This window comes from Apium graveolens, chromosome 10 (assembly GCF_009905375.1).
Source record: "Apium graveolens cultivar Ventura chromosome 10, ASM990537v1, whole genome shotgun sequence".
Classification (NCBI taxonomy): domain Eukaryota; kingdom Viridiplantae; phylum Streptophyta; class Magnoliopsida; order Apiales; family Apiaceae; genus Apium; species Apium graveolens.
The window spans coordinates 145,847,518-145,872,619 of NC_133656.1; the positions used below are offsets into that span (position 1 = coordinate 145,847,518).

The 25,102-nt window shown below is 32.8% G+C and overlaps 1 protein-coding gene across 1 annotated transcript; it reads right to left on the reverse strand.

Annotated features, from left to right (window-relative positions):
- Nucleotides 1-18,727: 18,727 nt before the first annotated feature.
- Nucleotides 18,728-21,659, reverse strand: LOC141691105 (protein FAR1-RELATED SEQUENCE 5-like). Its single transcript, XM_074495848.1, has 5 exons — nucleotides 21,304-21,659; nucleotides 20,622-20,908; nucleotides 19,916-20,211; nucleotides 19,165-19,774; nucleotides 18,728-18,771 (listed from the first exon to the last, which is right to left on the reverse strand). Exons 1-5 carry the CDS (start codon nucleotides 21,657-21,659, stop codon nucleotides 18,728-18,730), a joined length of 1,593 nt encoding a protein of 530 aa, XP_074351949.1.
- Nucleotides 21,660-25,102: the final 3,443 nt, after the last annotated feature.

Here is a 25,102-nt window from a genome sequence, read left to right on the forward strand (position 1 = left end):
ATGGATGGAATATCTTGAACTATGTGCTTCTTGTAAAATTTCATTCTTTAACTCCGTCACTGGTGGAATTCAGATTCTAGATGAAAATCTCAAAATGCCTTGATCATCCTTCTGCGTGCATAATTCTTCACCTACCAAATGATTTATATCTTGATCCATTACATCTTTCTGACATTTCTTTATTTTCTCCAACAACTCTGGCTGGAAAGTCATACTATACACTTTCGCTTCCTCAGGTTCGCAAACTCTAATTTCCAATTCCAATTTCTGAAATTCCTTATATATATCTTCAGGTACTGATAACTCATTTAACTTTTCCTTCCGACTTAATGCGTCTGCCACCACGTTCGCCTTACCGGGATGATAATTAATCGAGCAATCATAATCCTTGATCAATTCTAACCATCTCCTTTGCCTCATATTAAGTTCCTTCTGGGTAAATATATATTTCAAACTTTTGTGATCCGTGAAAATCTCACACTTTTCTCCATACAAATAATGTCTCCAAATCTTCAAAGCAAAAACTATAGCTGCTAGCTCCAAGTCATGAGTAGGATACTTTTGTTCGTGTGGTTTCAATTGCCTTGACGCATACGCAATCACCTTGTCGTGCTGCATAAGAACACATCCTAATCGTTTGTAGGAAGCATCGCTATAAATTACGAAATTCCCTTGATCGTCTGGAAGTGACAAAACAGGTGTTGTGATTAATCTCCGCTTCAATTCCTGAAAACTTTCTTCGCACTTGTCATTCCATATAAACTTTTCATTCTTTCGTGTAAGCTTTGTTAATGGTGTGGCAATCCTTGAGAAATTCTGAACGAATCGTCGATAATATCCTGCCAATCCCAAGAAACTTCTTACCTCAGTGGGTGTTCTCGGTCTCTCCCAATTCGTAATTGCTTCGATCTTTGCCGGGTCCACTTTGATCCCTTCGTTACTGACTATGTGTCCTAAGAACTGAACTTCTTGTAGCCAAAACTCACACTTCGACAATTTAGCATATAACTTCTTTTTCCTTAAAATCTCCAAAGTTGTCCTTAAATGTTCCGCATGATCCTCCTCCGTCTTTGAATAGATCAAAATATCGTCTATAAATACTATAACGAACTTGTCCAAATATTCCTTGAAAATTCTGTTCATCAGGTCCATAAACGCTGCTGGGGCGTTGGTCAATCCAAAAGACATCACTAAAAACTCGTAATGTCCATACCTTGTTCTGAAAGCTGTCTTTGGTATATCTTCTGGTTTGATCTTCAGTTGATGATATCCCGATCTTAAATCGATCTTGGAGAAATACTTGGCTCCCTTCAATTGGTCAAACAAATCATCAATTCTGGGTAACGGATACTTATTCTTGATTGTCAACTTGTTGAGCTCCCTATAGTCGATGCACAGTCTCATGCTTCCATATTTCTTCTTGACAAATAATACCGGGGCTCCCCACGAGGATACGCTGGGTCTGATTACTCATTTCTCTAACAATTCCTGCAATTGCTTTGCTAGTTCTTTCATCTCAACAGGCGCCATTCTGTACGGGGCTTTGGATACTGGTTCTGTTCCAGGTGCTAAGTCGATCGCAAATTCAATTTCTCTATCTGGAGGAAGTCCTGGCAATTCGTCGGGAAATACGTCTGGAAATTCATTCACTACTGGGATATCTTCAAGTTTTGCTGGCTCCTGACTTTTGTCAATCAGGTATGCTACGAAATGCTCGCATCCTTGCCGTAGTAACTTCTTGGCTTGAATCATCGTTAAGAACTTCTTTACTTGTTTCTGACCTTTGAACGTTACTATTCTTTCGTCTGGCGTTTTCACCATTACTTTCTTATTTCGACAATCTATCTGAGCATCATGCTTAGATAACCAATCCATCCCTAATATCACATCAAATTCTCCTAACTTAAATGGTATCAAATCTACACAAAACTTACTATCAGAAATCTCAATCTCATAATTTCCACAAACTTAGTTTACAGTTACACGTTCTTGATTTGCTAATTCCACATTCATTATTTCATTTAAGCACTCAACTGGACAGTTTAATTTACTAACAAAATCTTATGAAACAAACGATCGAGTTGCTCCCGAGTCTATTAACACTTTGGCACATAAAGAATTCACATTAAGCGTACCTGCCACGACATCCGTATCCTGGATAGCATCCTTCACTGACATGTCGAAAACTCTAGCCCTTGGAGTCTCATTTACTGCTGGGGTAGATCCCATAATTCTCAATGCATTACTAACTGGGGCTGGTGTCTTGCAATCCCTGGCCATATGTCCTGGCTTCCCACATTTAAAGCATGTAAATCCAATGACTGGAACTTTCACTGCTGGATTCCGGATAGGTTGATCTTTATTTGCTGGCTCTCTTGTTGGCTGATTTCGGCACTCCCTCGAGTAGTGCCCTTTCTGGTTGCATTTAAAACATACCACATTCAACTTGTTACAAACTCCTCCATGCTTCTTTCCACATATTTGACAATCTGGAAAAGTTAATCTCAACTGATTCGGCTGATTCACATTAGCTGGACGATTGCCCTGGCCTCCGTCTCCTGCATTTTGTCTCCTGAAATTAAAATTTCTCCCTGGCTGAAACTTGCCCTTCTTAAAATTTGGAAACTTTCCTGTTTGTGACTGACCCTCACTTCCCTCAACTTTTCTTTTCTTGCTTTCCTTTTCTTTCTGGAACATCTCACTCTCTGTCTCTGCGATCATAGCTTTCTGTACAACCCCGACATAGGTATCCAATTCAAAAATAGCTACCTTCCCCCTGATCCATGGCTTCAAGCCTTACTGGAATCTCTTAGCTTTCTTTCTATCAGTATCAACATACGACGGCACATACCTTGACAATTCCTCAAACTTCCCCTCATAATCTGTTACCGACATATTCCCTTGCTTTAACTCTAAAAACTTCAGCTCCATTTGATCCTGAACAAACTGAGGAAAATACTTTTCTAAAAACAATTCCTTGGACCTTTCCCAACTAATAACATCTGTGCCTTCCAATGTCTTCACCATTTCCCACCAATAGGTGGCCTCATTCTTCAGATAGTAACTTGCAAACTCAACCTTTTGTTCCTCTTTCACTTTCACTAAGGCAAATGCCTTTTCTATTTCCTTTAACCAAACATTTGCTTCAATTGGCTCTAAGGAACCCTTGAATTCTGGTGGGTTTATTGCCTGAAAAGTTTTGAAAGTTACCTGGGGATTGGTCTGTCTTTGTTGTTGTTGTGCCAGGTGAACTGTTTGTTTTTCAAATCTTGGCTATTGCTGGGTCCATGGGTCCTGGGTTCACATTCTGGGTTGTATCATCTTGGTTATTATTGTTGTTGGTTTCTTCATTCTGGGTGTTGGTGCGGGTATTTCTTCTAGGAGGCATTCTCTGTAAAGAATCAATCAACTTATTTAGCTTTTGAATCAATCTTTTACATAAAAGAATAGTTTTGTAAAACAGAAATATTTCTTTTTGAAAACAGTTGTGACTAAATAAATTGCATGCTTCTTTACAGAATATAAACAGTTATGGAAAACAGGGCACATGGTATCACAGGGTATACTGGTGCAATAAATAAGGTAAAGTAAAACAGGTGCGATAAAGTAAATGACAGTGTTGGAAAGGAAAAAGGTACTGATATCAAAAGTTTTAGGGTAGTACAAGCGTAAAGACGCTTCGAAAGTAAAAGCAAAAAGGGTACAACAACCTACTCACTAGTCAGCATCACTAGTCTATAAATACAACTCAAAAGTCTTCTAATACACACTACACACTACTGTCCATACTACATAATCATAACAACACTACTCAGCATCTTCATCTCAAAATCTCTAACTCAGCTCCAAGGAAACTCTGGTCCTGCCAGCCTCTTAAAGTCCTCCATCACCTCAGTAGCCCAGCCCAGCAGTGCATCAGGGCCTCTGCCAGGTAGTGTAGCTCCATGTAACCTAGCCTCAAGAACCCTCCGTGTCACATGAATCTCCTCTCGAAGCTCCCTCACACCACGATTAACATCTATAGTCCTGATGATATGCTGTAACTCTCTAATCTGAGCCAACAAGGAATCACGCTCCAATAGAAGAGCCTCATACCGGTAATCAGAAAACTGGGGGCAATGTAGACTGGAATGGGGCACTCGCTACTGAATGCCCAGTGGAATCTGAATCAGCTGGTGGGGGTCCTCTGACAGGTGGCCTCATGCCTGGAGGTGGAATAGCCTGCAATGGTACGGGCTGCAACACCGGTGGAGGTAGAATAGCCAATGCTGGTGGAATAATAGGACGTGGATCCGATGCTGGTGCTCCAACTGAAGGCTCTGAGTGATCAGCTGATACGGGAATAAAAGAGTCGGCCATCTCTACTATCTGAAATCATATCATAATATAAGAATCTCGTACCATAACGCAATTTACATTAATACCTGATATACCGAAACACTCAACCTCTCAACATTCTATCATCCTATGCCTTACTTCTAATCCTAACCCTCTACCCATTCCCGTTAACCTAGGCTTGTATCAGTGACTTATAACTTGTAGCTCTGATACCAAACCTGTGGCGCCCTCCAAACCCGGGTCAGAAGTTTGGGGTCCACACACACACCTTAATTATAACCTGCTTATAACAATAATAAAGATAATAATAATATATGCAATGACCCTACTTACCAACCACCACGGACCGCAACAGGTTAAAGTATGCACACAAGCCAAACACACTAATATATTACAAACCGTTCAAATCCCAACTATTTCAAATTCAAACTGAGTATTAAACATTATTACAAATTTTAAAAACTTAAATTATTCCAAAAGAAGCCTACTAGCTCAGCTTTCTCAACCTGAACCCCTAGCTCTCGCGCTGGACTGGGGATCCTCTTTACCAACTGGTTCCTTTTTAACTGGAAAGAATATAAACAACATCGCACAAATGAGCTAACTAGCTCAGCAAGTCACAATGACAAAACTGAGAATAATGATCATCAGGTGAATATGGTTATGATATCAAGTGAACAATGGATTATGATTTAGAATTGGATATTATACTTTTAATTTAAAACCAAGGTTAGGCTGCTGATCAGTCACGCACTAACCCCGAGCAAGGCACACAACATTGCTCTAACTACTGGATCCAAGGCACACATTGGCCTAACTTGACCATTATATGGTCTGACCACGAATCTGGTCCACAATTTTATAAAAACAATCCAATTCTAACATAATAACAGAATATGCAATAATAAACAATAACCAAAATCATTAACAACAATAAATGTTTAACAATGAAAGGGTTTCAATCCTTGTAAGGATCAACAAGGTACTTTCAAAGCTTGAATGCTGGGTAATGAAAGAATTGGATAACAAAGGAAACAACATTTCAGGGTTTCAAGGATTTGGTCTTTCAAAGCATAAGATATCATGGATTGAGTATATAATAATTCAGTTCAGTGTCTGGTATTTAGTTTGTATGTATTTGTGGAGTAGTATCGTAGATTTGTGGTTCGTGTTTGGGTATACAATAATCAATGGCTTAGAAAGAATATGGTTCATAGCTCAAGAACAATAACTGCAATCAGGATTTAGATTTCCGTGCTTCAAAGCACTTGCAATGTCAACAAGACTATCAAGAATTACAATATCTCGAGAAAGTTCAGAACACTTGCCTGATATTAGCTTACTATCCTGCACTTGCTTTCAATCACAATCGTCTTACTCCTCAACTACCTGTTTCCCTTTCCTACGCCTTGCCTCTTCTGCTCACATATCATAAGCATCTATCAATCATCAACTCACAGGATTCTATTCAACACATACTTCTATCTACCCTTCGTTTTACCCAAATCCGATTAACGGATTGAAATCTATGCAATAACCAAGTAAACACCGAATATATAGACCGATAGTCAAACAACAGGTCACGTATAACACATAATACATCACGTAATCAATGACATATCATCTATAAAGAAGTCTCGGGTCATAAATATGCTTTCGGGTATTTAAAATAATTTTTAAAACATTTTTCGGAATTAAAACGGGTCGTTGGATCAATATCGGGTTAATAAACAGGGTTCGGTTGGCCCATTCTGGCTCCGAAATAATTTTAGAATAATTATCGAGCCTTGGAAATAATTTAGAATAATATTTTAAAGCTCGAAACTATTTTTCAGAATTTTTAAATCATTTTTAAATAATTAAATCTAATTAAATAACTAATTAAAATCAATTAATAATTAATTAAATCAATTAATCAATTAATTTTCGAATTAATTGACTAATTAATCAATTAAAAATTAACTGAAATTAATTAACTAATTAATTCAGATTTATTTGTGAATTAAAAATAATTTTCGGAATTAAAATAATAATTTTTAGAATTTTCAGAAATTAAAAACGAATTTTTATAATAAAAATAAATAGGAAATATGATTTTTAAACATTTTTAAAACAGAAATCCAATTTTTGCAAAGTCTGGAAACTACAGGGACCAAAATGCATCGTTTTCAAAACTGCAGGGACCAAACTGCAATTTTGCAGTCCAGTCGCCGGAAAAAGTCGGGAGTGGCCGGAGAACATGTTCCCGACGTCCTCACCCCACCAAAACCTCCAGATCACATCTACAGGTTACCAGGAACACAACCATGCAATCAAAACAACCTAACAATCCCTGAGTTGGCCGGAATTTGGCCGTGAAGTTTTCCAGTTTCCGGCGAACATCGGAAAACTTCAAAACACAACTCCCTTCTCTACAGACCTCGTTGGTTCATGAAACTTATACGACTAGATTGCAAATTTCACAGAGAACACAACCCACTATAACACAACATCAATCTATCAAAGAATAAGAAACCCCCAAATTTCAATTAAGAACATTCATACGGGTTATAAACCCTAATTTTGAAATTCGAAAATTAAACTCAAATTTGAACATGTTATTGAACTCCAAATCAGACGTATGACATATGAAAATCATCAGGAAAACAAGCTCTACAACATGCAATCATCAAATCATACAAACAATCATCCGAACAAAAATTCATATTTTTAATAAAATAAATTCGAAAATAAATAAATTTTTAGAAAAATACCCTTGATTTCTGCAGTGAAATAAAGCTCAGAATCTGATAGAACACCTCAAATCCTTCGTTTTGGTTACTCAAGCTTTAAAAACAGAGATCGATAACGCCTTCGTTTTGTTGTTTGATTCTTAGAACAGTTTATGTAATGAGGGTTGTTTGATACGAAATAAAATACGGTAAAAGGCTATTTATAATTACGGAAAATTTATATCCCGTTGGATCATTCCGGATATAAAACAGTACGTTTATCTGTAAAAACTGATCCAAACGGTATCGGTTTTCGGGATAATTATCCAAATCAGTACAATTTGTATTGCGGTCTTGGTCTTAGCGCCTGGTTACACGTATTACGAAGTGATAATTGGGATAGTTTAATAAAAAGCTCCCGTTTATCGAAAATACGAGTTTTATTGATTTACCGAAATGAATATTGTATCGAAAATATTGCGCCGGGACCCGCACAGGACAAACTGTAAGCCGGATCGAAAAAGTCGAAACATGAAAAATGCTCGGAATATTACAATTAGGTTAGGAAGGAGTTCTCGGAAAAGTTTCGGGTTCCAAAAACGTAACAACGGTTGACGTCGGTTGGTTCCCGTTTTTATAAAATAGATTTTAATTACCCGGAAAAAGATTTTAGAAATTTCATATGATTCTTATAAATCCATAAATCAACATAAAAATAATTAGGAAGATATGACAATTATCTATATTTTATTTTGGACATATAAAAATTAAAATACTCAATTAATATTATTTTTGAATATTCAAGTACAGATAACACTTAACAATTAACTCACAGAATAGATACTGGGCACACATAATAATATCAAAAATAATTACACGATATATCCCGGATATTACAGGTATTGAAATCATGAACCTGCGACATTTGCAAACTATTTTTTCCTAAGGAAGATTACCTGTACCTTTGGGCTTTTCATAATCTTGCTGCAAAATGAATATAATCCCCGTTTGTGTTATAAAATGTCAACCAGTTACTATAAAACTTTCAAGTTTTCAACGTGCTTCTTGAATATCTCCATAAATTAAGAGCTAAACGTGTCAGGGCAACGATACCAGCTAAAACCTGCAAGAATAGAAACAGATTATACACAGTATTACTGAAGCTTGCAAACAACTTGAATGTCGCCTAAAGGCAGCATACTAAATTTCACAGATGGTTCAATGTAATCGGATCTGGTAGCCAGATATTAGATGCAACACAGAAATAAGCCAAGTTATACTGACCTTTCAATTTTTAAAATATTATTGTAAACTTTAACAAGTACAAATCAAACCCCTCGAAGTAAATAGAGTCTAAATCATGGGAAAACATATATATGAAAAATTATTATTTATATGCAAAATGGATAAAATATAGAAATTCTGACCTGGGGTTGGGGAGAGAGAGATCTAGGGGATAATCTGATGGAATCGTTAAATTAGTCTACTGAATCTTAATAATAATATTCTTGTGTGGAATCTCTTATGTTATTTTCACGAGTAAATTACTCATTTTTTAACTTATCATGTATCTCTCCTTTTTTAATCCATAACTGCTACTTCCTGTTCTTTTTTTTTTCTTTTATCGTTAATATTTACTTGATGTTTAATTATTTTAAAGCATATATAAATTAATTTCTGCATGATTCTCCTTTTTAATATTCATATATGTATTGAATTAGGCTGAAAAAGGATCAACTTGATGAAAAAGAAAGAAAGATCAATCAAGCATTATTGATGACTCCGATGATGATTTTGAAGCCAGAGAGATTGTAACAGTTGAAAAAGAAACAAGAAGTGGAACAAAGACAGGTAAAAATGGCAAAATTGAAGGGAAAAAAAGAATAGCGCTTGTGCAGGTAATAAATTAAAACAATTCTATATTACAAGTCTTCAAAAATTGTATCTAGTTTTTGTATTGTTTTACATAATTAATATTTCCATTAATCTTATATTTTCAGCCTGAAAAAAGAAATGTGAAGAAACACAAGTGTGCTGAAATGGAAAAAGACTCAGAAACTGAACAAGAGGGAAAGCCAAAGACATTATTAATCAGAGCTTATCCATCAACATTTTCAAAAGTTGTAAGTGGACTGTCCAAAGCCCAAAAAGAATGGGTAACGAATGCCGAGTTTGGTCCCCTACGTTCGTTTGAGATGCGAGCTGTTCCACGTGAAATTGGAATTAATGTGTTGTGGTGGTTTGACCACAATAATATGTCAATGGGGTTCCCCAATAACAAAAGTGTTAAAGTAGATGAAGAAGACGTTAATTTGATTTTGGGTCTTCCAAAGGGTACAAAAGAAGTTTAGTTTAAGAAAAATAAAGAAATATATACTAAATGGAGATCTCAATTTCAGAAGAAGAGAATCACTGAATTGATGGTTTCAAATGCCATTGCAATGTCAATAGATGCGGATTTAGTTTTCAAACAGAACTTTATGGTACTAATGACAAATCTTTTCATAAAAACAGATAAGAGTGCTAATGTGAGTCAATATGCATTGGGATTCAAGGGTGACTACGAGAAAGCAAAAAAACTTCAATTGGTGCAAGCCAGTTTTACAGAATATTAAGGAGGCACATGAGTTATGGTGGAAGAATCCACACACGCAGTACTATACTGGGTTATTGGTGTTTCTTCTCGTAAGTAATCAACTCACATTTTATTGTAGTTCAATTACATTCATTTTGTGCATAATATATTATAAGCTTGTTTATACTTTGTTTTTTTATTTCAGTTCCTGTACCTTGATCGAAAAAGACATTTTCGAATCATTGCTGATAGAACAGTACCATCTTTCATTGGTTGAAAGACTTCCCTCATAGCTAATCGAAGTAAAGCTGAAATGTATGATGATGGTTTTGGTAAAGGAGAATTTGTAAGTTTAATGAAAATGCTACATAAATATTGTTTTTTCAATTCTATAATCATCTAATACAATAAATAATAACCTTACACTCTAAATATGGTCCTGAATTATTTTGCAGCTTCAAAAAATTAAGAACCAAGAAGAAGTTCCAGAAAAAGTACAAGAGAATGAGAATGCTAACCCACAAAAAAAGGAACTTGAAAATGATCAAAGAATGGTGAGCAACGTAAAAATTCTTATGTACCAATCTTCATTTCTGTTGTTTTAACTAGTACAGAACTGCCTTACGTTTATTTTGCAAAGTGAAAAATTGGATGAAGAAAACAAATATCATGAGCAAACCAGCCAACCATCAACTGATAAACAACATAGTAATCCAGATGTGAGCCAAAATGTTAATGAGAGTGACGAACAAGACAAGCAAATTGATAATGCTGAAGGGATGGTCACCAAGGTAAACGTTAATGAAGTAAAAAATTACTTCTTACATAGTTGATCATATACTATATATAATTTCATAATTTATTCTAAAGTACAGAAAACAAATGTTTTCTAATGTTATAACTTCAAGATATATTGAAATGTCATAACTTCATCGATTTAATTATTTTAAATCAATATATTATGTACATGTATTTGATATAAAAGACAATTTGAAAACACCTGAACAAACGATTAAAGGAGTTCAATCATGTACATTATCTTTCGAAGAAGATAAGATAAACAGCGATATCATGTCAATTACAAGGAATGTTCAAAAAGAATATAATTGTAACGGTATCTGTACTGAGGAGGTAAAAAATGATATTTCTACTTCAAAAAAAGTTACTATGATAATCTCTTATACAATTTTAAATAATAATTTATTTGCAATAAATAGGAAATGCTATCATAGCTGGAGATTGATTTCATGGAATTTGAAGCAGCAAATAAAAAATTCAAGAACAACTTGGTAATTGCAAATGAAATTTTCCCAAATAATCCAAAGGTGAAGGATTTTGAAGAAAAATTTGGCAAACAATTTGAAGACTATGGATTGATTTATTGAATTTTATGTTTCACACCAAGTTTGACTAGACTGCTAATAATGGATAACTTATTAAAAGAATAAGAATATAAATTATTTGTTTTTCTTAATCAAAATTATAAATTTATGTTCTAGTATGCTTTATTAAAAAAAATTGTTGCAATAAAACAGAAATGCAGAAGAATGGTCAAAATTATCAGAGAGTGACTGGAAGACAATTAAGATTTTGTCAGTTCCTCGTTTTGATAGAGCTTTTAATAAATTATATGGCATCGATGATTTCCTAGGAGAATTGGCAATTGGTGGTGATGTTGTGAATTTTGATAGATCTGCCAGTGATAATTCAAAATTTTTTGAATTGGAAGATCTGTTTGATAATGAAAGACCGAGGAGGGAGCTGAAAGTAGGTGAATTTCAGAAATCTCCTTTCCTAGATCGAGTGATTGATATTGATAGAATGAGATTGACAAAAACAGAGGAGGAGGTCTGTAATTGGATTAATGAAGATAGTGGATCCTAATGTATGTCAAATTAAAAATTTTAGTCTAATTTTAATTATACGGTACTTTTCACATCAATGTTAAAGCATTTAATTTCAAATATTGAGCAGGCAACCAATCTTTTTTGCGAGGATATAACTTGCATGAAATATCAGATTAAAACTTTGAAGATCAATAATACAATATCCAGTGGTGTAATTGATGCATATACATCAATTTTAAATGAAGATGAGAAATACAGATCTGCTGAATCCCTATATAGTTGTTTTTGCAGCACATACATCACGATAAAAATTCTTCTAAGTACTTCTTTATAAGATTGATTACATGTTTATTAGTTTAACTAATATCAATAACATTAATTTGTTTAAGATTACTCTCCTGCCTCCAAATGGATCTTACATTAATCAAGATATGGATCTCTACCCATTTTTCATTTTTTCTGAGTATTAGTGTGTCAGCTAATTTATGACAAGCCTTAATGTTTATATTTAGACTTTTGGTAGTCAGTAGGTATAAGGAACTAATTTATATGCGACCAAGTTTTCTTGACATTGATCCAAAAGAAGATAACTGGAAATTATATTATAAGTTTGTGTTTAATCTAGTTATGTCCATTTATATGGTTTTTCATTTTATCAATAGTTAAAATCTAAAAGTAAATCTGTATTACACAACGTATAACTAATATGATTTTTTTTCCTCATGGTCGCAGTTGTACTCACTAATTAACCGCGACACCTTTATATGTGAATGTATTAAAAATTTTGCAGATGTTGACACTGAGTAACCAGAACCAAATACAAAATGAATGTAATGAAGATAAGAATTCAATAAAGTTTGACAAATTCCGTACTAGATTGGATATGATGCTTGCAAAGCATGGAGTGAAAATTAATGAGATTGATATGGTAAAATATTTATAACTAACTCAAATTTATTTTTATTTTTATTTATGTGAAGCTTAATTATATGCTATAACTACATCTTATCTTAATGACAATTTGTGCAGATTTTCTTTACAGTTCAAGATGCAACTCATTACTATCTAATGTGCTTTAACCTCAAAAATCCATCAATAGAACCGATTGACAATATAATAAATGATAATGGAAGTACAACTGGTTATGATGGATATCCAAAAAGCTTCGTATGATTCCTAATCCATTACTTTAATTTTTTTTTCAAAATCTGCACAGATATATTTAATCCAAATGAGTGTTATATTTTTCAGAAAGATCTGTTTGGGAACTACATGAAAAACATCAGTCCATTGAGGTGCTCAGTATTAAAAAAATCTTCCAATGGTATGCTTACAAATGAAATGGTGCAGTGGCGATAACAATGTGGACTCTGAAATTTTTGCAATACATCACATGGAGACATACAAAGGAAATGGAGTAAGGAGACGGGAATGCAAATTTGGAACTAAAAAGGTATATTTTTTGAAAAAAAATAATAAAGAGATAAGGATATTTTATTGAAATTCATGAAAAATAAAGATTTGATTGCTTGCAAAAAATATAAAATATTGGCGTGACTATAAATTATTTATTTCTGTGATCATATAGCATGTTTGTAATTGCCAATAAATTAGAAAGGGAATATCACAACAACAAAAATATAGTATCTAAAAGATTAGTTAAATTATCCTCCTATAAACTAAGTAGTTTCATATATTTACCTAAGAATAATTAATTCGTTGATCAACAAAGTCATAACATTATTGACCTAAAGCAAGCATGACATATAATTTGATGATTGCGTAATTGTGTTGACTTTGATTATCAATTAAGGAATCAAATGGATGCAATTTGAAGATGCTCACTATATTCATTAGTTTCTCTATTACATTTGACATTTCACCTAAACATGACAATATCATTTTCCTGATTGCTTTGTATCTTAATTGAAATATATTCATTTTTTAATTATTAATTACACATAACTAACTTATTCGATATTTGTATAAGTCCTATCAACTGGAAAGAAAAGTCTTGAAGGCCCGTCAATTCTATGCAGCAAAGATTATTTGTTCTCCGAAAAATAGATGGTGAAACAAGATGTTCAGTGAAATTCAGACAATGACTAAAAACGAAAAGTAATGTTTTGCAGTGACTTGAATGAGAATTTTGTAACTTGCTACTAATAAGAGTATTCTTGTCGATGTGCAAGAGTATTAGTTTGGATAATATTTTAGTCTTGATGAACTTAGAACCTAGTGCTTTATGTAAGATTTGATAATTTCTATGTCGACAAATGAATGCTAATGTGCTCCAAAATGTATGAGTTTGGCTAATACTTTAACAGTCATTATATGTAGCAGTTCTCTATAAATTTGTTCCATATATTTTTTATGATCCAAATTATAGATATTATACAAATCTAGTGCTATATGAAATATATAAAACAGGAAAATAAGATTTTTTTTTAGTTTAATTCTACTATAGAAGAAAAAAACTATAGTTCAATACATTAAGACAGTATAACAGAAACAAAATTCCATAACTTCAAAATTTAGGGATTACTTTTAACAGATTCAAAGTTTCAATATTTGATTTTACTACATAACCAGTTCCCGTAATATTGAACGAGTCTAATCGAGCTAGCCGATTAGAGTCGTTGAACTATTAAAATTTCAAACTGAATTAGGTGTTTATAAAATTCAAATATGATATTTCTAAAATCCAAAATGCGATTGATTAACCCTAAATAGCCGGGTATTTTATAAAATTCAAATATGATATTTCTAATATCCAAAAAGGGTAATGGTGAACCCTAAACGATTAAAAAATCTTAAATTGGGTGAAAATTTTAAATTTAATACCGTAAAAAACAAAGAATGTATTTTTGTTTTACTACATTGCAATAAAAAATTGGTGTTCAATACATCAAGGGGAAGACAGAGATTTAAACGTGTTTATGTGACTGAACCAAAAGATACAACAGAAAAACAACGAACTGTTAAAAGTTCAAATTGAATTAGGGGTTTATAAAATTCAAATATGATATTTCTAATACCCAAAAACGGGATTGGTGAAACCTAAACGATTAAAATATGTTAAATTGGGGGAACAATTTAAATTTCATAATTTTAAAAAGTTAGGATTTACGTTACTGGTTCCTAGGGTTTAGGGCCTTCGTTCCAAAACCCTAGAACAAGTTAGGGTTTAAGCTATGGTGATTAGGGCCTAAAGGCCCTAAGCCCCACACCTTAAACCCTAAATAGCCGGATATTTTATAAAATTCAAATATGATATTTCTAATACCCAAAAAGTGGATTGGTGAACTCTAAATAATTAAAAAAATGTTAAATTGGGGTAACAATTTAAATTTCATAATTTTAAAAAGTTAGGATTTACATAACCGGTTCCTAAAATAATTTAGGTTTAAGCTATGGTGCTTAGGGCCTTTACAAACCCAAAAAAGGGATTGGCGAACCCTAATCATTTAACATACGTTAAATTGGGATAAAGTTTTAAAATTCATACCGTAAAAATCAAAGAATGTATTTTTGGTTCTACTACATAACAATAAATAATTGGTGCTCAATACATCAAGGGGAAGAGAGAGATTTAGACTTGTTTCTGTGACGGAACCAGAAGATACAAAATGCTAAGTAAAAGTTTATTTAATTATCTATTATTATATTATTCAACAAGATAACCAGAAAAAACCTATTCAATGAAAAAATTCAAACATATTTGTAACGCCCTCCAGACCCGGGGTATAAGTCTGGGGGTTACTAGCTAATCACCAAACCTGTACAATCTGATTAACAATTAATAAAGAAATGAAATTAAACCCCTTTAACACTAACCGGGATCTTTTTAGGTTGAAGTATGAAAACAAGAACCACTAACTACTTTTATTACAAACCAACATTCAAAATCTCACAAACTCTCTTTATTACAAACCATTGTCTAATTCTTTTTAAACTAAGTTCAACTTTTATTTAAACACACACACACACACACACACTATCTATTAACACTCCACCTGCTCGGGCAATTCAAAGCTTTCTTCCTGGATTGGGATCAACACCTTGGGTATGAGAGAATCCCGAGGCTTGACCCGCTTCTTTACCACTCGAGTCCTGATTGATTTCATATTCCTTATTAACTGAAAATAATAAGGTGAATAACAACAAAAGGGGTGAGCCAAAAATTGCTCAACAAGTCCACAAAATATAAACAGTGTTAAAGCATTTTAAATGAATTCGTCATTCTAGGTATATCTGCAAGGATATAACCTCACGAGAATAACAAGAAGGCCATTACGGGCGAGTACAAATGAACTAAACTGGACACAAGTTCGCATCTATATTCTGCTGATCAGTCAGAATATAATGCAGATCCATATCTCAATATATAGATCCAGTCGGGTACCCAGGCACTACGGCCCACGTCGAGGCACCAGTCATCCCGGTCCTCAGGATTAAGACACACTCAATCCCAAAATATCATTATCCAGTCCATCGCTTAGCAACCGGAACAATCGGTATGCTTTGATATATACCAAACACTAGAATATATCAATCTCCATGTGTCACCAATAGAATATGAATCAAGAATCCAAAGGAACGGAGAACTCAAGAATCGAAATGAAATATTAACAAAGGAATAGCAAGTGTATATCAGTGATCAAGAACAATAATCAAGAGAATACAAATGTGATAAACATTTGAATCAATATCACTATTCTGAAAGTAGAATAGGGGAAAAACTTGCCTTCTGCGCGACTCACTGCAATTAGATCACTTTCGTCTATCACCTTGGACTAATACCGACTCAACTTGCCTGGCTGGCTTAGCTTCTGTTGGCAAAACAGACTGGTTAAGTCACGTCGTACTTCATTTGTATCTTGAATCGACTTCACACCGTTCCTAACATCTACCCATGCGCTTATGACTGACTCATATATTACTTACTAGAAATTAAGACTCAATTAACCACGTAATACACATAAGCACATAGGCACATAATCATTTTTATAGTTAAAATAATTTTTGGAACCAACATCGACTCGCTGATCGCTCAACTGATCGTTATCTGACTCATTTCCCATTTTTCCGGAATTTTTCGGACTCGTCTCGGCACGTAACTTGACTGATAATCAAACAAGTAACAGAACCAACTAATTTTTAGAAGAAATTAAGCTTTGATATTATTTTTAATGAAGAGAATTCATTTTTCTGAGTCAACAGGCTTTCGTTTCACTCGAATCGGACTAACGGTTGAATTATTATCAATTAAACACTGATAATTCCATTTATTATTCACTATAAATAATTATTACTAATTTTTAAAACTCAAAAATAATTTTTAAATAATTATTTAAGAAAGATCAGAATTTAAAATAATTTTTCTATAATTTTTGGAATTAAAATGAATTTATTATGATTTATTGAAAATTATTTGATTAATTATCAAAATAATTAATCACTTTTAAATAATTCATAAATAATAAATAAATAATAAATAATTTAGAAAATAATTTAATCTGATTTTTAGAAATAATTCAGAATTATTTATAATATAAATCAATTAATTAAATAATTAATTAATTAATTTACAAAATAAATAAAACTGATTTTTAACATTAATAAAAATAAAATCAAAATTTCAGAAACAGTTGTCAGAAATTGGTTTCTGACAAAAACAGATCAAAACCGGGTTTTAATCCGGGTTTTGATTCGGGTAAGCGGGTTGAGGCATGGGTCAGATCTTCAAGAACACACCGAAATTTTTTCAGATTCCGGTGACGTTCCCGGAGTCCGACAACCCTGAAACCCTGCCAACTATGCATCGTTCAGCCTTGTTTTTACGGGGTTTTCATTCCCCATCCATTCACAACTCGATTCCAGCCATCAAATGACCAAAATCATCCCTGAAATCAATTCTCCGATCTAAACTCAAAGTTTTCCGGCCAAACATCGAACTTGCAGAATCGTACATTAAATCAAACGTTTAATAGTGCAAATTAAAGCTATGAATACATCCAATCAAAGCCCTAAACTTTCAGGAACCAAAGATTCACAGAAATCATCGAGTTGTGTTTTAAAAATTCAGTATAAACCCTAGAAATCGTACTTTGCTATCTAGGTATCGTTTCATCAATTAAACACCATGAATCAACTGTAAATCATATAACCAAGCTATTTCAATCATCAAAACATCAAAATAACCCTGGAATCAAAAAGTCCTAATTCGAACATAAACCCTAGAAATCAAAAATCAAAAGCTACGCTTTAAAATGTGAAATTGATGCTAGAAATGGAAAGAACATATCAAAACCTTTGATTTGAGTACTTGAACTGCTTGATTTGGTGCTGTAATCAGATCAAAATCACCGTTTAATTCTTCGACCCGAACCTGTTCTTCCCGACCCGATTTCAGAGAACTTTGTGTATTTTTGCAGATTTTAATGATTAATTATAATTAATTAAATAAAAATTAGGCTATTTATAGTAGTAAAAATAATACTCCTAATTAAAATTAAGGCCCTAATTCTACACTTTTTAAAATTAATAGGCCCCTAATTTTATAATTTTTGAGTATTAAAATTTAATTTATAAATATTTTATATATACAATATATATGCCAAAATTTCCCAAAAATTGTGAATAATGTAAAAATGCAAAGAAATAATATAAATGAAAGTCCTATAATTTTATAAAAATAAAAATGTGATTTTTGTGGGGTTTTTGACACCCAATGGGGCCCGGAAAAGTCATTTTTCGTAAAACGAGAAAATTTATAAAATATCTAGATGTTCAGAATAATGCGATTGTAAAAGCCATTTGATGAAAAATAAGGCCCATTATTTTATTTGAAATACTGGCTTTAAAGTCATTGTTTGGGTCGTAAAACGTTTGAAATGGAAATGATGAATGCCTAATAAAATATCGGGAAAATACCTTAAAAATACAAAAATGACACGGAATACACGTAATACATCACAGTTAGGGATTAACAGATAATCACACATAAATGACATAGTAATACACATATCTTATTATAATTATGATATAATATAAACGTAAATTTCCCAGTCGTTACAATATTAATATATGGTAATTAAAGTTTGAATATCCAGAACATGAGCATTGTTTCATATTAATCCACAAAAAGAAAACAAAACTCTATAAGTATATATTCTTGAATTATTTGATCGCTTGTTTGATGGTTTTGAAAGATTTATGCACAGAAAAAATGATGAAACATGTTCCAAATGAAATCAATCCATTCCAAATCTTGGTCCAGCTGTTACTATAACATTTCCTGAACAAAACAAAAAATAATTAATGAAACATTAATTAGAAGATAAGGAATTTAAAATACAGCGAAGAAGTTAATCAAGAAGTAATGATAAAGTGAAATAAATAAAATGTTATGTTCAAAATATCAAGGGGAAAAAATCAAAATTAAGAAAGTACTGTATTAACAAATCCATTGTTTCGGACCGTATTAATTTCAAATATTTTATTTATTAATACTTATAAAAATTATGTAGAAGACTAATATCTCAATCAAGATTTAAAATTTACATTAAGTAAAAAAGAATACTTAGTTTAAATATTTCATTAAAAAATAATTTTACCTACTTTAACAAATTCCTAAAATTTTAATTGAAATGAAGAAACTGTTGACAATCCATACAAGAATATTGCATACCTTGGTTTAATACAATTTGAGCATTCTGAAGAGAAGAATTTTTCTGATGGTGGATACTTTTAGTTGGACATTTTCGCGAATCATGGTATTCTTTAGTATTACAAGTCTTGCAAATCCTTAACTTTCTCTTTTTTCCATCACGACTCAACTCAGCAGCACTAGCAATTCTTTTCCTGCTTCCTTTGTTATTGGTTTGGATTAGGGGAAGAACAGTGCTTGAACCAGAAGGTCTAACACCAAAGCATTCTTGTAGAATATCATCTTTTGGAACATCACGACTCTGAAATTTATCATCAATGCTGATTTTTAAAGACCTCATTCCCTCCAACATAAAATTCAATCCTCCAATATCATTTGAAACACTCCCAAAACAGCCTTGAAAATCTGTCCATATTTTCTTTGATGTATCTCTAATAATAGCACCATTGATATTCTCTATCTCATTTTCAAACTTCAATTTTGAAAACCTTTTCTCTGCATTTCTCATCCACCGAGTAGACAAATATTGATGCGGTATTCTTTCCACACCCCAAAGCCCTAACATATAAAAATAATGTCTACAAAGATAACCGACTCTTGTAAATAGTTTACAAGAACAGTTAACTTCATTCTTCACAAAATTTAATTCAACTTCAAAGTATTTTTCATCAAAACTTTTATCTCAAATAACATATTTACTCACACCATCAGATACGGTTGGTTGTCTTTCTAAACTAATATGAAAACAACTTGATTTAATCTATTTCTGAACCTTATAGAAGATGGTACGAGTGTATTGATGAGCTGCATGCTTCTCAATTTGTTTTTCTGTCACACATTGTGGAACACATGTGTCTTCATCATTAAGTTTTTTAATTTCATGAATCTGTTTGTCGATTGCACTCTCATAACACATATAGAATTCAGAAAGTGTGTCTCCTTTCTGGATAAAGTGATTAAAGTGAAAATTGGTACTTTCTGATCTTGATGTGGTTCTAAGTAGTGCTCCCATTGGCTTGTCCCGGAAAAAAGCAGGAATCCACGATTCATTCAACACAGAATTCCATCCTTACTCAAATTCGGCTACTGTCAAAGGTGATGACCATATAAATTTGTTTAGTTTGTCCACAAATCCAGATTCAGCACAAAATACAGGTCCAACCTATAAAAAAAGGAAAAAGCAAAAGTCAGAATACAGAGTACAAATAACAAATGATAGGAAATTAAGAATCACAAAAACAAGAATTGAAAATTAATGACTATCAAGAAAGAAATAAAATTATACACATTTTTTTTTCTAAAAAAATATTAACACAAAATATAACAAGCACAATATACTGATGATAAATGCAAGAAAGAAAAGAAATAAAAATAATGCATCAAATGCAGGGAGCACTTAATATAATTTTATCAAGATGATAAAGTTTAAATTGTAGAGGTTCACGTGCATGCAAACTAAACATGAATGATTAGTTAACTGCAACTTTTAATAGAAGCAGAATATACCTTGGCCGGAAACTTCTGCATTATATGCCACATACAGAATCGATGAACAGAACTAGAAAATATTTTAGAAATTGCTACTTTCATGGCAGGGCACTGATCAGTGATTATGCACTTTGGTGGAAGAGGAAAAACTTTAAGCAACATCTCACAGGACCACGTAAAATTACTCTCATTCTCACTATAAAGCAAAGTAGAGGAAAAAGTACAACTCTTCCAATGATTGTCGATGCCAATGAATGGCACAAAAACCATGCCATACCTAAGTTACAAATAAAAAACAACAATAATTTAAGGACTCTATCTCAAATGAACAAGAATGAAAAAAGCGCTAAAGTACAAAAGTAAAACAATTTTTAAAAAAATTAAAAAAAAATTAATTAAATAAACTTCTAAACATAATCGCATCCTAGTTAGATTAGTTCATAAAGCACAGTAGATTAGAAATAATGAATAGATTTATAACGTAATCAGTTTAAATATTAAGATACAAAAAAATATGTTCATAGTTATAGAATTGCACAATATATCATAAGACATTATTAGCATATATCAAAACACTTCATACAAAAAGATATTATGTATTTCAAAAATACAAACATGAATGTAATGACATAAAATATTAACAGTTAAAAATTAAATTGGATAACTTATTTATTGGTACGATAAGTAGCATCAAAAGATACAACATCTCCAAAAACTTCATAATTTTTTCGACCACGGAGATCAGCCCAAAATAGACGAGTTAAGTGACCATTTGAATCTGTCTGAAACTCGTAAAAAAACCCTCCATCTGAAGTTTCATGCTTGTTCTTGAATTTCTGAAGTAGCATATCTGCATCATGTTTTCCAATATACAACTTGATATCTCTCATCCAGTTTTGAAAATCCATAGCAGTAGGACCAACATCAGAATATAAGCCAAATAAAGACTTGTACATGGTAGGAGCCCTAAAAGCCCCCATATTTGATTTTACAGCATCTAAGAGAAAGTGGCGTTGAAAAGCAGTCATAGTTCGATTAGCACGAAGAAACTATTTTCCCGATTCAGAAGCTAACGGATGATTATGACCTTTGATAAAGCCGGATATAACATATTTATCAGGGCTATCAGGACCAATGTACTTCAGAATAATTTTGGCAGCACAACCATATTTTATTGTGACTGTGTTTCTCCGCCGAACTTTCATACCAACTGAACTAGATGAATGGGATGTTTCCGTCTTGGAATCAGAATGCTTTGACATAACAGTTTCATGAGTGCCTTCCTTCTGACAAATAAGATACTTTATCATATTAATCCCATTCCTCACTTTATGTGATGATTTGTGAACATTAAAACCGCCATGCCTTCCATATTCAGTGTAGAAATCAAAACATGAATCAATATTTTTAAAACGCTGACCGACATAAGGTTTGACTTTAATGTCAATAATTTTAGGATTCCAAACTTGGGTAGTCCTATTAAAAGATTCATCAAACCCTTCTATCAACTCTTCAAGCATTTCATGACAAGCAGGATCAAAAACGTCTTCAACCATATCATCATTTTCAACTTTTGTAATATTTCCTACATGACAAAAGGAAAATATAACATAACAATAAATGTCAAAAAATAAGGATAAAATTCAAAAAAACTAGTCCTACACGTATAAAAAAATTTATTTTTCATTTTATATATTTCAATTCACTGATTTATTAGAAAAAGAAGAGATTTCTCCCTAATTATCGTTCCGACTGTATAAGGGTATATAACTTATTGCATATATTTATGCCAATTAAGTGTTCCAAAAATTTCTCTAATAGACTGCCTGTGTGGTACCTATCAGTCACTTTTTAACAAGATGAATATGAAACATTATCATGTTGCCTGCTCCCAATTTTTGCCACACCAAAGTTAGTGAGTCTATATGTCAAAACTAAGAACATAGTACACGACACTGAAAGGACAAGGTTATGATCCTACTAATTTAGTCACTCATGAAGAAACGTCACGGAAGTTAGTCACTCATGAACCAGACAGTACATCGAGTGTCAACATTGAAGTGGTGGAATTGATTCATAATTAACAGTGATTTTCAGAAGATTTTCAGAAGAATGGTTGTTGTTAAAGAGTAGTATTAATTCTCTATTAATTAATTAAGTCATATAGTTTAATTAAGAAAATAAATTATATCTGTAAAGATTAATTTATTGATTAATTGAATTAATTGATTAATTAATTCTGAATTAATATTAGGAATTTTCAGAATTGATTTTGAATTAATATTCAATATTAATTCAGCAAGACAATCATTTGAACTGGTATGACAATCAGATTGTCATACCGAAAGTCATACCAGGTCAAATAGATTGTCATACCGAAATTTCTACTAGTTCAACAGATTGTCTTGCTAGTTCAATCAATTGTCTTGCCGATTGTCTTGCCAGTTCAAGTGGATTCTATTGATTGAAATATAAAAGAATCAAAGCAGCAGACATTTCAAGACACACAACAGAAGTCAACAACTCAAGAACAAAAAGAAAAGCAGAGCACAAATATTTCATCTCACTGCTGCAAATTCAAGATCAACAATTTCTAGTTATTAAAGTAAAATCCTAACTATTAGAAATCATTCTCTTGTTCTTGTGTAACTATCTAGCGGATCAAAATCCCTAGAACTTAATCTCAAATTGCGTTTAGCATTTGATTCTTTTTATTGCAAAAATAGAAAAAAGTTCATGTCGAATTTATTCTAGATTTATGATAATTAATTTGAGATTAATCCCTTGTAATCGATACCGTTGTTGTAACACCTTTCAAGTTAATAATATTTTTATTTAACTTGAATTTTGTTTCAATTTTTATTCCGCACTAAATTCGATTATACGGTATAGTTTGTATTCAACCCCCCTTCTACAAACATATTGAGACCTAACAATTGGTATCAGAGCCTTCTGATTAACGAACAAATCAAGATCCTAGACTTTTGTAATTTTTCAACTCCTTGAATTTTTATTTATTCAAAAATTCATAATGACTTCACAAAAAGTTGGAACCGTTAAAATTCCACTATTTGATAAAGAAAATTATATTATGTGGAAGAAGAAGATGCTCTTGTTTTTACAAGTTGCAAATCCCAAATATCTGAACTTGTTAAAGAAGGGTCCAAAAATTCCGATGGTTATTGAACTAGAGGTGATAGAAGATGATGTTGTAATTACCAAGGCTAGAACCTATGCAAAAGAGCCTGAGGATTTTTCTCCTGCTAAAAAAGAAGAAGCCTCCTTGGATGCCAGCCTTCAGTTAATTTTAGTTGATTCCCTTGATTCCTTGATGAACAGACATGTGATGAACTGTAAAAATTCCAAACACATCTGGGAAATTATTGAGGTGATTAATGAAGGTACAGAAGAAGTTAGGGAGATTAGAGATCCTAACCCCTGAGTATGAACATTTTATATCCAATCCAGGAGAAGGAATTACTGAAGTGTTTGAGAGGTACAATTCATTGATCAACAACCTGAACATAAATGGAAAATATTATTCAATCAGGGAGGTCAACAAAAAGTTCCTTTTAACACTGCCAACTCATCTTGAACATAGAATCACTGCCATAAGAGAAGCTAGAGATCTGAGTGAGATTTCTTTGGATAGACTCTATGGTGTGTTAAAAACCTATGAGTTGGAGCAGATTCAGCAGAAGGAAGTCTACGGAAAAGATAGAGTGGTCATCACATCTACTGCTCTAGTAGCTGAAGGTTAACAACAACAACAACAATCTCAATAGTCTGAGAGAATGGTACAGTATTCCAAGACTGAGGAAAATGTATTAGTAGCAGAATATGATCCTCCTACTACAAATCAATCCAGTGATGATTTTTACTCCTTGAAAGAGCTGGAGCAATTGGAAGATGAGTTAATGGCCCAAATTATCAAGAGATTCTCCAATGTCAGATTCAAGAGAAATCCCAAGTTCAAGTACAAGTCCAACTACAACAGATTCCAGACAGGTGGATCTTCATCCTCTAACACCAGTAGTGGTGGATACAAAACATGGATGGTTGATCGGAGCACCATTAGATGCTATAACTGCAATGAGTTGGGACACTTTGCCACAGAATGCAGGAAGTCTAAGCAAGTAAGGAAGAACTCCTATGATTCAAATCAGAAGAGTAACTCTGAAAGGGCTTACCTGGCAAAGGGAAGAAGCTGGGATGATACTGATAGTGAAGATGAAGAAGATGAGAATCTTGCTCTTATGTCTATTGATGGAAAAGCTTCATCGTCAAGAAAAGAGGTAAAATTTATTGATGTTGAATTGGTTTATCATCTAGGAGGTTCCTTAGATTGTGCTCGTCGTGATAATGAACTGTTAAGTCAACAGATCAAAGACCTTGAGAAAGAGGTCGATGAATTAAGACTTGTGCACATTAATCAAGACAAGTTAAAAGAAAAAGTATCTTTTCTAGAGAA

Bases quoted from the DNA above. Each gene is read 5' to 3' on its own strand.
- LOC141691105 (XM_074495848.1), bottom strand. From the start codon at position 21,659: ATGACTGCTTTTCAACGCCACTTTCTCTTAGATGCTGTAAAATCAAAT. The intron at 20,909-21,303 runs TAAATAAGTTAT...TTTGTAACTTAG, and splicing joins GATGCTACTTATCGTACCAA to GTATGGCATGGTTTTTGTGC. The intron at 19,775-19,915 runs GTTCAGAAATAG...AATTTTGTGAAG, and splicing joins CTCGTACCATCTTCTATAAG to AATGAAGTTAACTGTTCTTG.